General features: G+C 41.9%; 1 protein-coding gene across 21 annotated transcripts in view; it reads left to right on the top strand.

Annotated features, from left to right (window-relative positions):
* Positions 1–13,946, top strand: part of Synrg (synergin gamma) — a 79,247-nt gene that overhangs the window by 17,655 nt on the left and 47,646 nt on the right. For 9 of the 21 annotated variants that reach the window (XM_085695567.2, XM_085695571.2, XM_085695569.2 and 6 more), the window contains exons 5-11: positions 1,279–1,384; positions 2,074–2,185; positions 4,383–4,685; positions 5,982–6,215; positions 7,088–7,165; positions 8,898–9,094; positions 10,004–10,252. In XM_085695567.2, the coding sequence (XP_085551693.2) occupies positions 1,279–1,384; positions 2,074–2,185; positions 4,383–4,685; positions 5,982–6,215; positions 7,088–7,165; positions 8,898–9,094; positions 10,004–10,252 (1,279 nt within the window). The remainder of the gene's footprint in view (positions 1–1,278; positions 1,385–2,073; positions 2,186–4,382; positions 4,686–5,981; positions 6,216–7,087; positions 7,166–8,897; positions 9,095–10,003; positions 10,253–13,946) is intronic. The other 12 variants (XM_085695584.2, XM_085695583.2, XM_085695578.2 and 9 more) reach the window with 2 other exon arrangements.

Raw genomic sequence — 13,946 nt, 5'->3', positions numbered from 1 at the left:
GGGGTTCATGTTCTCTGCCAATTAAAAAAATTAAAAGCAGGAAAGAAATAATACTGGAGATCTGTGGAGTCCCAACAGAGCCATCATATGGTACCTTGGGAGTCAGGGTCCCCTCTTGGGGCTCTTTGTCTCATTGATGATGCAATTTGAGAATGAACACAAAGGGAATTTTGAAGACAAAGAACAGATTTAGACAGAAGCTAATGGACAGTTTATTAGAGTTTGAAAGGAAAACTCCAGCGCAGCAAGCTGTAGCTCTCCCAGGTGCCTGAAGGGGGAGGGTGGAAAGGGTAAGATGGTGCGGAGGTCAGCCACGTGGTGTCAGGCAGCCACGTGGCAGGGCAAAGGGACCTTAGGAACAGACAGAGTGAGGAAGCCCAAAGCATTAGAAGTTTAAGAGCACACTTAGCCTCTGGTCAACATCCAGAAGGGAAAAAAAAAAAAAAAAACGAAAGAAGAAAAAGAAATAATTACACTTTTACACTTTTCGGGGTCAGGTTTCAGAAAGGTGAAACCTCACAGGAATTGCACCAGTGGGAGAGGGTTCTTGGAAGGAAAGGTGTATGTTATCTTTTTTTAATTGATAATTTGAAAAATATTTTAAGATCAAATATAATTATACTACCCCCTTCTCTTTTCTCCCTTGAAGTCCTCCCATATATCCCTCCCCTGCTCGCTCTCTCTCAAATCTGTGGCCTCTCAAGTACAACCTACTTAGCCTATATAATTTTACTTGTATGAATATAATTTCAGGGCTGACCACTTGGTTTTGGGTAACCAATTGAGGGGTTCATTCCTAAGGTGAACCTGCCATCCTGGGGTGGTTCCCTAGCCAAGTCCTTTGCCAGGTTGGGTTAATCCTTAAGGGAGGAGACAAGGGCATGTTTCCACCTAAAGGTGGATTTCTCTCTTTACACTTGGAGCTATCTCAATTGTAGCAAGATATCTGGCAAGCATAGATCCCGGATTTCATACTCAGCTCCACCACCAGTACCCACCACCGGTGGGGAAAAAAAAAAAAGAATACTTTCTTTGCCTTGCAAATTAGGTAAGAAATAAAAACATACATGTAAATTAAGTGAATCATTCTGTAGATTTATTTAAAATATTTTAGAGCTAGTATACAGGAGAAACAGATTGTCATAAGAGAATTACATATAATCAAGAGTGAAGATTATAATTCTAGAAATGCAAGTTGGTATTGCTGAAGCTGATAGTAAAATCTGAATGTAACCATAACTACCTGACTGAATGTTGATGTGATTATTTTCTCTTCAGAAAACGATTTGAACAGCAACAAAAACTCTTAGAGGAAGAAAGGAAAAGACGTCAGTTTGAAGAGCAAAAACAGAAGCTCAGACTTTTGAGTAGCGTGAAACCCAAGGTGATGTATGCACACACACACACCCCAGCACACACGCGTGCCCTGTGCATGCCTCCACTCACTCAGGCAGCAGCCCAAGCTGAGGCTGCAGTGGATTTTCTTTATATCATGGTTTACCTAAGTCCTAAAGGGAAGGGCTTTCTTTTTCTGTACAGATCAATGTGCTACTGTTGGGGAAAACAAGTATCAGCCACTGTCTTCTCAACTCTCTCTTTTTAGCCACCCATGACAATGTTTATTTTTCTTGGGAAACATTGATCATAGATGGGAGAGTAGGAAATATATTTGTCAGGTTTCTCATAGAACATTTAGTATCTTATAGCCCTGCCCCATAGTATTTGAGAATGAACCTTTTAAATTTTTTTATATTCTGTAGAATATCTTTTTATGCCTTTATTTTATACTTGTTGATGTCTTTCTAACTTGAAAAATTATCAGAAGTACATAGTAAGAATCTTGGAACTAAAGCCATTCCTGTATTCTTGTACTTGAGAGTCAAAAGCAGGAGGATGACCATGAGTTTGAGACCAGTCTGGACTACAAAGTGAACTCTAAAACCTTGTCTCAGAAACAAACAAACAAACAAAAAGGCGAAAGGGACATCAGAAATAGGTCTGTGTGTGTTAGTTTGAGAGGGGAAGATGGTGGGAGACGAGGGAAGAACTAAACACAGGCTTCCTGTCTTGCAGACCGGAGAGAAGAACAGAGACCACGCTTTGGAAGCCATAAAAGGGAACTTAGATGGATTTTCCAGAGATGCTAAGATGCATCCCACTCCAGCATCACACCCCAAGAAACCAGGTAGTTTTTACTGTAAGAAACTCAAAAATATTCTTTCCTTGGAAGTTGGTTGATCATCTCCCCATGTTCCATTGGCCTCTGCGTGTGCAGGTCAGTGCTGAACTTTTCCTTCAAGCTAAATTCAGATTTAAACATTTTAAAATGTAAGGATCTGACCCAGTTAACAGCTAAGCTGGAGGTTCAAATCCTTAGTTCTCCACTTAGACATCACTTTAATAACTTCTCGGGAAATTTGTACAGCGAGTGTACTGATATTAAGAACGTTTTTTGTGCCAGGCATGATGGTGCACACCTTTAATACCAGCATTCGTGAGGGAGAAGTAGGAGGATCTCTGAATCTGAGGCCAGCCTGGTCTGCTGGGAGAGACCCTGACTAAAAAAAAAAAAAAAAAAAAAGAAAGAAAAGAAAGTCTGCGGACTCAAAGAAATGTAGTGAATTTACTAATCCATCTTCATTATTATCATATGAAATATGTTCTCTTGTGAGCTAGGTCAGATTTCATTGTTTATGTGACAAGATTTAGAAATTCTCAGAACACCCATTTTAAAATAGTCATGGCTATACTATCCCTCAGGGAAATTCAGTTTCTTCATAGACTTCTGTGTAGTGTTTAATCATGAGGTAATCAAATTGCCTTTTTGAGAAAGAAGCAGGGTAAAGAGATTTTTGTTATCATTTTGAACACTTAGCAGTTGAAATTGTCCGCAAAATGTTTTCTTGTCTCTTTGAAGTTAAATATTTTGACATTTTGTTATCAGCTACTTTCAATAATATACCATTAATAGGCCATTTTCATAAATCATTCTTCAAACCAAAAGTTACTAACTATATTCTGCTAGAAAATACTATATCAATAAATTTTATTTTAAATTCTTGTGTTTAGTATCTCTTATAAGTTAGTATCAAGAGAAAATAATACTGACGTTGTTATCAATTCTTTTTTTTAAGTATTTATTTGTGTGTGTGTGTGTGTGTGTGTGTGTGTGTGTGTGTGTGTGTGTTGGTGCCCACCAAGGCCCTCAGATCCCCTGACCTGGAGTTACAGGCTGTTGTGAAACTGATACGGGTGCCAGAAACTGCACTCGGGTCCTCTGGAAGAGTGATAAATGCTTTTAAACACTGAGCCATCTCTTCAGCCTGTTACGAAATCTTGATTTTTCTGGCTCAGCTTTGACTCTATCCTGTTAATTTTACTGATTAGATTATGTGCCTTGATTCCTATTACCAAAATCAAGTTCAAATTAAAGTATATATTAAAATTGGGAGGAGAATAGATACTATCAACCATTTTGAGATAAGGAGAAGTATATCTAAAACTGAAAATTGTCAGCCATACAAGCTAGTGATGAAGTGATCCAGGCAGTGTGGTGGTACATCCCTGTAATCTTAGCACCCAGAGGCTAACATAGGGGAGTTGTGAGTTTGAGGCTAGCCTAGAGCACATACATAGCAAGTTCTAGGTCAACTCAAGCTACATAACTGAGCCTATTGGCATACAAACATTGCAAGTTAAGACTAAAAATGTACCTGGCACCAAACCTAGAAAAACCAGAGAGCAGTGGCCATTGTTAGGCCCGACATTGTATTCACACCAATTTCCCTTGTCAGCACAGATCTGTGGGCAGCAGTTAGCAGCAAGGGAGACTTGTTAAGTAATCAGTTGTGTTGTTCAGATGCTGTTCATATTTATATATTTGTCTGTTTGTTTAGTACGATTGTTTAGGCCAAGTGTAGTGGTGTATGCCTTTAAACCCAGCACTTGAGAGGCAAAGGCAGGCAGATCTCTGTGAGTTTGAGGCCAGCCTGGCCTACAGAGCAAGTTCCAGGACAGTCAGGATTTAGCTGAGAGACTCTGTCTCATAAAACAAACAAAAGAAGTATTATCAGACAGACCTCTTGGATTTCAGAAGTAATTATCACTTTGATACATGTTTAGTACTACCCAATAAAATGAAAGAAGGAAATTTGAGTTAATTTTGTCTGTTTTTTTCGCCAAGTATAAAATAGCTCCAGAACTTATTTTTAGAACAAAACAGACATCAGTGTTCCATGAGCACTGTGTTTCCATTTGACAGTTGTTTCTTCCTCCCTTCCACTGTTCCTAGTTCAGTGTGTTCTGAGGGTTGTGTTACCTCTGGATTTCTTTCTCTTTGGTTTTCATTCCTGTATGTTTCATTGCCATTTTCCATTTTGCAGATTGTCCCACATCATCTCATTCTACCAAAACTGTCTCCCCATCACCTGCCTTTCTTGACGAAGACGAATTCAGGGACTTTATGCAGGGGCCTGTTGAGGTTTCTGCTTGTGGGCCCTCTCCCATGGCCCGGCCCTTTCAGTCTTTCCTTCCCACCACCCCACTCGTCCAGGTGCACACACAGAAGGCTGGAGCACAGCCTCTCCCTCCAGGTCAGGTTCCAGTGTCTTTTGCCTTACATGGTGGCCATGGGCAAATCCCTTGTTTCTCTACTGCTTCAGCTTCACCCAGTGTGCAGAAAGCAGGTAACTCCGGTGTTATTATCCGAGTGTTAAGATATTCTAGATAATTTATTTCTCTTACATATGTAGAATTATACAGTGCTGTTGGCAAAGAAATGCATATATGAGTTGTGAGAATGATCAACAGCCACCAACGCAAGGCTAGATTCAGTTTTTACATCTTCATTTGCCAGAAAAGTGATTTGAAACCTTTTGCTGCTGTGTTAGAAACAGGTGAAACCAGTGCAAAACTTTAACAGCAAACTGACCTCCTAAGATCATGCTTTGGTTTGGGGAAAAAAATCACTGATATCATGTTATAGTAATGCCCTAGGGAGAACTCAGTTAAAAAGTAATCGTTCAGGACCAATGAGATGGCTCATTGGATAAAGTGCTTGCTACCAAGCCTGATGACCTGAGTTTATCCCCAGAGCTCACACTCTGGAAGGAGAGAAGGGACTCCCAGAGCTGTCTGCTCACTTTCATACACGCACCAACATACACACACAAAAAGCAATAAATGTAAAGTAATCCTTCTCAAGTGTGATCTCTCTAGCCAGTTATGATATACACATCTGTAATCCATTCCTTGAGATATAGAGGCAGAAAAATCAGGAGTTCAAGGTCATTTGCTATATAGTTCAAGGAAGTCTGGGCTACATGAGACCTTTTATCAAAAAGAAAGAAAAAGGGAGGGAGGGAGGGGGGAAGGAAGGAAAGGAAGGAAGGAAGGAAGGAGAAATAGACTCCATCTAAAATGGACATGATGACCCATGTCTGTAATCCCAGCACCTGGCAGATGGTGGCTGCAGGACCTGCTCAGGCTTGAGACCAGCCTGCTACAGTGACATGTTTTGTCCTTGGACAAGTCAAGTCTTTACACATTTCTTTACTTCCATTTTTATCATTTGTGAAATTATGGGGTAGGTACAGTCTATCTCAAGACAGAGTGTTCTGGGAAAGGTCTTTGGAGACCTGGACTTAATCTATAAATTGTCATTTGACAGACATGGAAACAGGCCAGACAGGGGTCTCCCGCTAGTTAGAAGGAGTGTCTGTGTCTGATAACTTGACCAGTTTCTACAGCAGTGCACATTCCCAATACGTGATTCTACATACTGTGGCATGCAATCCCTGAGAACCAGAGCAGGGTAATTATATTAAGTCTCCCCAAACACCTGAAGCCTCTCAAACTCTACACTAATGGGTAACAATTGAATTATTATGAAATTCCATTCTCCGTGGGAGGGAGGGTGGAAGGGATGATGAGAAAATTGGAATATGGAAGTATACAAGTAACCCTTCATGCTGTTTGTTTAGGCCCTTCCTTGGAAGAGAAGCTCCTAGTATCTTGTGATATAAGTACATCTGGGCAGGAACAAATTAAATTAAACACTCCTGAAGTTGGGCACAAAGCCGTAGTCGCAGGTTCCAGTAAGAACGGTCCCGGTTTAATGGCCCGTAATGGGGGTGCTGTAGATGGATGTGTAAGTGGTCCCACCACTGCAGAGGCAGAAAAGACTTCAGACCAAAACCTGCCCAGTGGAGAGAGTGGTGAGCCCCTGCTGCGTCCTGCACACAGTTTGTTTAACCAGCTGCTGCTCCGCTGCTAACACTTTCAGCATTAATCTTAAAATGGATACTGCTTGGTTGTGCTAATTCAAATTTTGCTTACAAAATATTTATGCAATCTTTTCTCCAATTAACCCCTAAGATTTTGCTCTGAATTCTTTGAATGCACTGAATTACTTCTTTTCAAATGGTTTTGATAAACCTGTTCATAATCAGAGCCTTCTGGTCTAAATTCCCTTTCATTCTACAACAGCTCCCTTTGATTCCCCTTGCACTTTCTGGTTTTCTATAGCTGTAACTGGAAAAGTCACCAATGAAATGCAATTTTTCTCTCAGAACTAAAGTGTCTGTGCAGCTGCCGGAAAGATCCAGATTTGCGCACTCAAGGCCCTGGGCTTGAGCCCACAGCACAGGAGAAATACAAGCAGGTCTTTGGGCTGCAGTTGAGCGCTCACTCAGCACCTACATGGCCCTCGATCCCGTTCCCAAAACACAAAAGCTAAATCCAGATTTTAACTGTGGAGATGAATCAGAATGTGGGCAGCCCTAGAGATAGACTCCAGGAGGATATTTTACACATGGAATTTTAAGCCACTGTCTATTGTGTTTTTCCCTTAACCCGTCAAGCACATTAAATGGTGCATGCCTCCTGTGACTCAGATTATTGATTTGGAGCCTGTACTTTCTCTTTATATTTTAATACATAGTTACTATACCAGAGTTGTTGGAAACCAAGCACTTTTGTTATATTGGTGACTTTTTTCTAGTGACTCCAACCAGCGCTCCTCTTTGTGAAAAGGAGTGGCCTTCCTCTTCTCCAGAGCATATGTACATTAACCATCCTTACCTTCTAGGTGTGGGTGTGTTTCCCTCTCAGGATCCTGCTCAGCCCAGGATGCCTCCTTGGATTTACAATGAGAGTTTGGTTCCAGGTAAAGTAAAGCTTCTCTGCCCAGCATTCCCCTCTGGATATTTTACTTTAAATATTATAGAAGTATTTTCTAAATACTCACTGTCATAAAATATGCAGAAGGATTTGTTACAGTTTTTTTCTGCAGGAGGATAGAAAACTAAATAAAACTTCATGTTTAAAACTGTTTTATAGGCTGGGCATGGTGAATGCCTTTACTTTCAGTGCTTAGGCAGAGGCAGGCAGCTGTCTGTGCGTTCCAGGACAGCCAGGGCTACACAGTGAGACCTTGGAGTTGGAGAGATGGCTCAGTGGTTAAGAGCATTGCCTGCTCTTCCAAAAGTCCTGAGTTCAATTCCCAGCAACCACATGGTGGCTCACAACCATCTGTAATGAGGTCTGGTGCCTTCTTCTGGCTTTCAGGCATACACGCAGACAGAATATTATATACATAATAAATAAATATTAAAAAAAGAAATCCTGAATATGTATCTCTGGTGTGTATACATATTTTAAAAAAAAGACTACTTTATTGAGAATGGCACGATGGCTCATGGGGGCAAAGGCCAAACAATTAGAGTTACTGTGTTTTAAATGATGATATTATCAGATATTTATTTCAAAGATTATTAATAACCTATCATGAATCAAAGTATTTGGGACTGAAGAGATGGCTCAGTGGTTAAGAGTATAGCTGCTCTTCCAGAAGACCTGGGTTCAAGTCCCAGCACCCACATAATGATTCACAACTACATTCCAGTTCCAGAGCATCAGACACCTGTTTTGGCCTCTGCGGGCACCAGGTATACATGTAGTGCACAGATCTACATCCAGGCAAAACACCCATACACATAAAAGTTGAAAAATATCTTTTTTAAAGAATCACACTAATATGTTTAATACTTTCTCAATTCATAAGGATTTTTTTAAAAATACTTTTTCTGATTGTCCTATAAAACTATATGAACTGCAAGATTGAGTATCATCATTTTCTACATTGGAAAGTGGTTTCTTTTTTTATGTTTAGTATCAGTGCTGAGCTGAGGAAATGACTAAGATGTGTGTGGTAGTCCTTGGTGGGTGCCAGACGATGGTACAGTGATCAGTAGGCACAGAAACAACAGTCATTCCAGCAGCAGGTGCCAAGGTTAGCAAGTCACAGCTGCTTGGTTTGCTGCTCAGCACCTTGCAAGCTGGAGGTCCACTGGCTCATCAGTGCTCAAGGTTGGTACAGACAGAAGTTGTTCTACCCTTGAGTAAGTCAGCCTTGGTGTAAGATCTCTACAGAAGAATTTATTTATTGGAGAAATTAGTAATGTCTGCTTTTTATTGTAATCATACAACCGTAAATCAAAGGCTAGATGATCTCTCAAACCATGGGGGACTCTATGTACCCATTTTGAATTTCTTCCCTTTCCTCTCTTCAAATCTACAGAAACTAGATCTTAGATTTTAGTTCTGTCCATTTTCTGATAGTTTATCTTCTCCTTCATTCTTCATACACAAGCATGCATCCCCTTTGAAGTCTGTGGAGGTCAGAGGACAACTTGTGGGAGTCAGTCCTCTCCTTCCACCTTACGGGTCCCAAGGATTGAACTCAGGTCATCGGCCTTGGCAGCGGGTGCCTTTCCCCACTGAGCCAGATGCCAACTAAATTAAAGCAGTTAACTTAAAGTCATTTTTTGTACCAGTGATGGCAGCAGCGAGTCGTTTTCCTGCACTGTGCGTTTGTCATCTACTCTTTCTCTTAACAGATGCTTATAAGAAAATTTTAGAGACGACAATGACTCCAACTGGAATAGATACTGCTAAACTTTATCCCATTCTGATGTCATCTGGACTTCCCAGGGAAACCCTCGGGCAGATATGGGCCTTAGCCAACCGGACTACACCCGGCAAACTTACTAAGGAAGAGCTTTATACTGTTCTCGCCATGGTAGCAGTAACACAGGTAGACTTCGCGTTTTACGTTAAAACAAGTGTGTTACTACAAGTTGAAAGAGCGTGAGCCCCCTTTTCACTACCGCCTTTTAGATAGATTGCTTTGTCCATTAAAATTTAGATTATTTGTGATAAGGTGTTTCAGAAATGTATTGTCCTTATAATGCACATCCTAGCAAGTTATCCTTTTGTTTGAAAGTAATTGATGACGTCAGTTTCTGCCCTTGTTTAGAATTTCTTAAAGTATACTTAGCCTGGTAACAACTTTTGTTATATTTTGAAATTAGTTTAAGTTACTTGGTTTTAGCATAATGGCCAAGCTTACCAGACAGAATATGTCACAGTTGATGTGTGCTGGCCATGTCTAAGTATTAGCATTGGATTTTTTGTTTTTGTGTTGGTTTTTTTTAAGACAGGGTCAAGTGCTGGGATGAAAGTGTGTACCACCACCGCCAGCTAGCAGTGGATTTTTAAGTGAGGAAAGTATGATGAAATAAACAGGTCCACATTTATGTTTGCTGTGTGAAAGGATGGCCGCGTATAATTGCATTTTAGAAGTATAAGTCAGGCCAGGCAGTGGTGGCGCATGCCTTTAATCCCAGCACTTGGGAGGCAGAGACAGAGGCAGGTGGATCTCTGTGGAGTTCGAGGCCAGCCTGGTCTATCAAGCGAGTTCTAGGACAGGCTCCAAAGCTACACAGAGAAACCCTGTCTCAAAAAACAAAACAAACAACAACAACAGCAAAGTATGGGGCAGTAGTGGATCCTGCTGCACTGCCCTTTTCACTCTTCCCCTGGTGTCAGGTTCATGTGCTTGTGCTTGAGGAATCAGAGAGTGAAGCAACAGGTCTCTCGTGCACAGACTATGACTATGATCTGCAGTCAATTAAATGTTTTTATTTCCTGCTCTTTCCTGTAGAGGGGTGTTCCTGCCATGAGCCCTGATGCTTTGAACCAGTTCCCAGCAGCTCCCATTCCTACCTTAAGCGGCTTTCCTATGGCTCTGCCTACCCCAGTGAGCCAGCCCACTGCGATGCCCTCTGTTCCTGCAGGCTCCATGCCTCTCAGCCTTGGACAGCCCATCATGGGCATTAACCTTGTTGGACCAGTGGGTGGAGCTGCAGCACCAGCTTCCAGTGGCTTCATGCCAGCCTACCCCTCAAACCAGGTAAGTGGAGAAGCTATGTGTCTGCCAGATCATTCCTAGAAGTACATGTAGGCAGCTTTCCTTCCAGAGGCTCAGTCTGCTGGGCTATAGCGGGAACATGATGTGAAAATTAAGCCGTGTGGCCACAGAGGTGTGGTTCATTCAATGACCTCTCACCTAGGATGCTCAGGATCCTAAATTCGACCTCAGCTCTGCAAGAAATAAAATAACTTTTGAGTATTAAGATAATACAAAATTAGCTTATTTTTGTTTGTTTTTAATTATTTTTAAGTACACAAAATATTTGTTGAGAATTAAGGTATTTGCTACAATGGAAAGCAGTTAAGGAAGACGTGATACCAACCTCTGACCTTCTGCACATTCTTGCACATGCAGGTGTGTGCGTGTATACCACATACAGAGAGAAAGAGGGAGACTTAAGGCCAGACGTGGTAGTGTACACCTTTGATTTCAGCTCTCAGGAGGCAGAGGCAGTAGATGTATCTATGTGTCTGAGGTCATCCTAGTTTACATGGAGAGTTGCATGCCGGCCAGAACTACATGGTGTCTTAGTCAAGGTTTCTATTGTTACGATGAAACACCAGGACCAAAAGCAAGTTGGGAAAAAGGGTTTATATAGCTTACATTTCCACATTGCTGTTCATTATTGAAAGAAGTCAGACAGAAACTCAAATAGGGCATGACCCTGGAAGCAGGAACTGATGCAGAGGCCATGCTCAGCCTGTTTTCTTATAGAACCCAGGACCAACCACCCAGGGAGGGCATCACCCATCATGGATTAGGCTCTCCCCCATTGATTACTGATTGAGAAAATGCCTTACAGCTGGCTCTCATGGAGGCATTTCCTCAACTGAGGCCCCTTCCTCTCTGATGACTCCAGCTTGTGTCAAGTTGACACACAAAGCCAGCCACCTAGTAAACATAGTGAGATCCTGTCTCAAAAAAAAAAAGGTTTAAAAATTTCACTTCTCAAATTAGCAAACCAATGTTTTTAATGTGAAAATATTTAATGTCAATGGTCAATGAACATGTAGGAAAGAGTGGCTAACCCTGCACCCTGCGGGTAGGTCTGTTGGCACAATTGTTTGAAAACATACCCATGTCTTCAGAGATAGTAACTGATGTTAGCAGAGATGGACAGAATGTCAGCAGTAACACTGCTTGTTAGAATACAATGTACTGCTCATCATGAAGAAAATGCTCAATGGATTTCCGTTTCTCTATACAGTGGATGGCAGTCGTTAAAATTAACGAAACAGATGTGCATTTATGGCATGGAAGGATGAGCCTGTTGTGTAATTACATTTTTAAAATACTGAACAGTGTAGTGTGAGCTTGTTCCATAAGGCAAATGGGCCATGAACAGTCTACTGCTGCCCTGGTGTTAGCCTAGGAGCCAGTGTTTGCTTTATGCATGTGTAGGACTGTCATGAGGGACTCGTGTGTCTGTTCACAAACATTGATGCTGTTGGCATCAGTTTGCTGTCAGCAACCCGACAAATTTAGTACAGCTACTTTAAAAATATTCAGAGGTTAGCTATTTAGGCCAGTCTCTTTACATTTGTGCTAGAGAATACTTTAAAATACGAAACAGAATTCTTGCCTTAAGCATTTTCGTTGTTCTATCTCAATATGTTCTTGCCTGGAGCTATATATGCTCAGTGGTAGAGCGCTGGCCTCATGCACACAAGATCCTGTGTTCACCTCCAGCACAGTGCATGTGCACACACACGTACCCCATTATGAAATTAGGCAGTTGTAACTAAATTGAGCAATTAAATGATAGTCTTTGAGATTGCTGCTTAGCGAAGAGTTGTTTTGACAATCTCGTGTTCCCTATGTAAATATCCTTTCTGTGCTGGCTAGTCTTATGTCAACTTGACATAAACCAGATTAATCTGAAATGTCCTAATTGGGAAAATGCTTCCGTAAGATCTGGCTATAGGGCATTTTCATAATTAGTGGTTGATGGGGGAGGGCTCAGCCCATTGTGGGTGGTGCCATCCCTGGCCTGGTGATCCTGGGTTCTATAAGACAGCAGACTGAGCAAGTCATAATGAGCAAGACAGTAAGCAGCACCCATTCCATTGTGTCTGTATCAGCTCCTGCTTTCAGGTTCCTGCCCTCTTTGAAGGTGGGTGGTTTTTTTTTTTCAAGACAGGGTTTCTCTGTGTAACAGTCCTGGCTGTCCTAGAACTCCCAAGGCCTCAAACTCACAGAGACCTGCCTGCCTCTGCCTCCTGAGTGCTGGGATTAACGGTGTGCACCATCACTGCCTGACCCTGTTTGAGTTCTTGTCCTGACTCCCTTCAATGATGAACAGTGATGTGGAAGTGTAAACTGAATAAACCCTTTCTTCTCCAGGTTACTTTGGTCATGGTGTTTCATTACAGCAATAGACAAGCTGGTACCGGGGTAGTAGAGTATTGCTGTGACAGATCTGACCATGTTGTTTTGGGGAGGACTGTGGAAGGACTTTGGGCTAGAAAAGCAATTGAGGGTTGAGAGCTCAGTGAGCTCTTGTGTAGGAGATGGGAGTGTTGAGAGCAGTGCAGATGATGGAGGCCTGGATTGTAGGTTTCAGAGGAAAGTGAAGACTCTGCTGGGCCTTTTGTGTGAAGAGTCTTCAGCTGGAGCTAAAGAATCAGCTGTGTTTAAAGCAGCATCATTGAGGTGAAGTTCTCTGGGAAGTGTTTCCAGGGAGTCAGCACACAGAAGCTGGGGTACAGACATGGCCAAGGTTGTACCTTGTGCTTGCAGCTGATCTGGTTTTGAAGGTGTAAGGGGCTCACGGATAACAGCTGAGTCTTGGCACTATGTGGTAGGGCTGGAGTCCCTGAAGAGAGAGCCCTGGAGAGGCTGACTGGTGAAAGTGCAGCCCAGTTGCAGCAAAGTACCTCAGCAGTTTTGGAGATGCCAGTGTTATGGGATGACCACCAAGAACAACAGTAGCAGTGGAGTGGAGCCAGCCTGAGCCTAGAAGACAAGCTGTGTGTACTGCAGAAGGCAGAGCCAGAGAAGTAACTCAATCCCCTTAAATCCCAGATAATTGGACATTGAGTTATTTACACTGTTGAAGTTTGGTTTTGCTTGGTTCAGATTGTGACTAGTTCTTCTCTTTTTAAGTGAGAACGTATTGCATTTATTTTTGATTTTACAGGAATCTACAGTTGAAGTAAGGAGGCCACTTGTTCGTTTCTCAGATGCCCAGACTTCCTGAAATAACCACAGAGAAACTGTATTAATTAAATTGCTGCTTGACCCATTAGCTCTAGCTTCTTATTGGCTAACTCTTACATATTAATTTAACCCATCTCCATTAATCTGTGTATTGCCACGTGGCAGTGGTTTACTGGCAAAGTTTCAGCATATCTGTCTCTGGTGGAAGCTCCATGGCTTCCCCTAAACTCTGCCTTCCTTGTCCCAGCATTCAGTTTAGCGCCCCCCCCCCACGCCTAGCTCTGCTCTACCCTATCACAGGCCCAAAACAGCTTCTTTATTAACCAATGGTATTCACAACATACAGAGGGGAATCCCACATCACACAGTAGACAGACTTTGGATTTAAAAAAAAAAAAAAAAAGACTGGCTGTTTTAAAGAGACTGAATTTTTAAAGACTCTGGGACTTTTAAATTTTGAGTTTTTTATATTGTAATGTTGGTAGTAATGTGTGATCTTGAGGCAAAACAAGAA

Source organism: Myodes glareolus, chromosome 9 (genome assembly GCF_982192425.1).
Source record: "Myodes glareolus chromosome 9, mMyoGla1.1, whole genome shotgun sequence".
Taxonomy (NCBI): Eukaryota; Metazoa; Chordata; class Mammalia; order Rodentia; family Cricetidae; genus Myodes; species Myodes glareolus.
The sequence above is the reverse complement of the archived record's forward strand: the minus strand, read 5'-3'. Positions and strand labels throughout refer to the sequence as shown.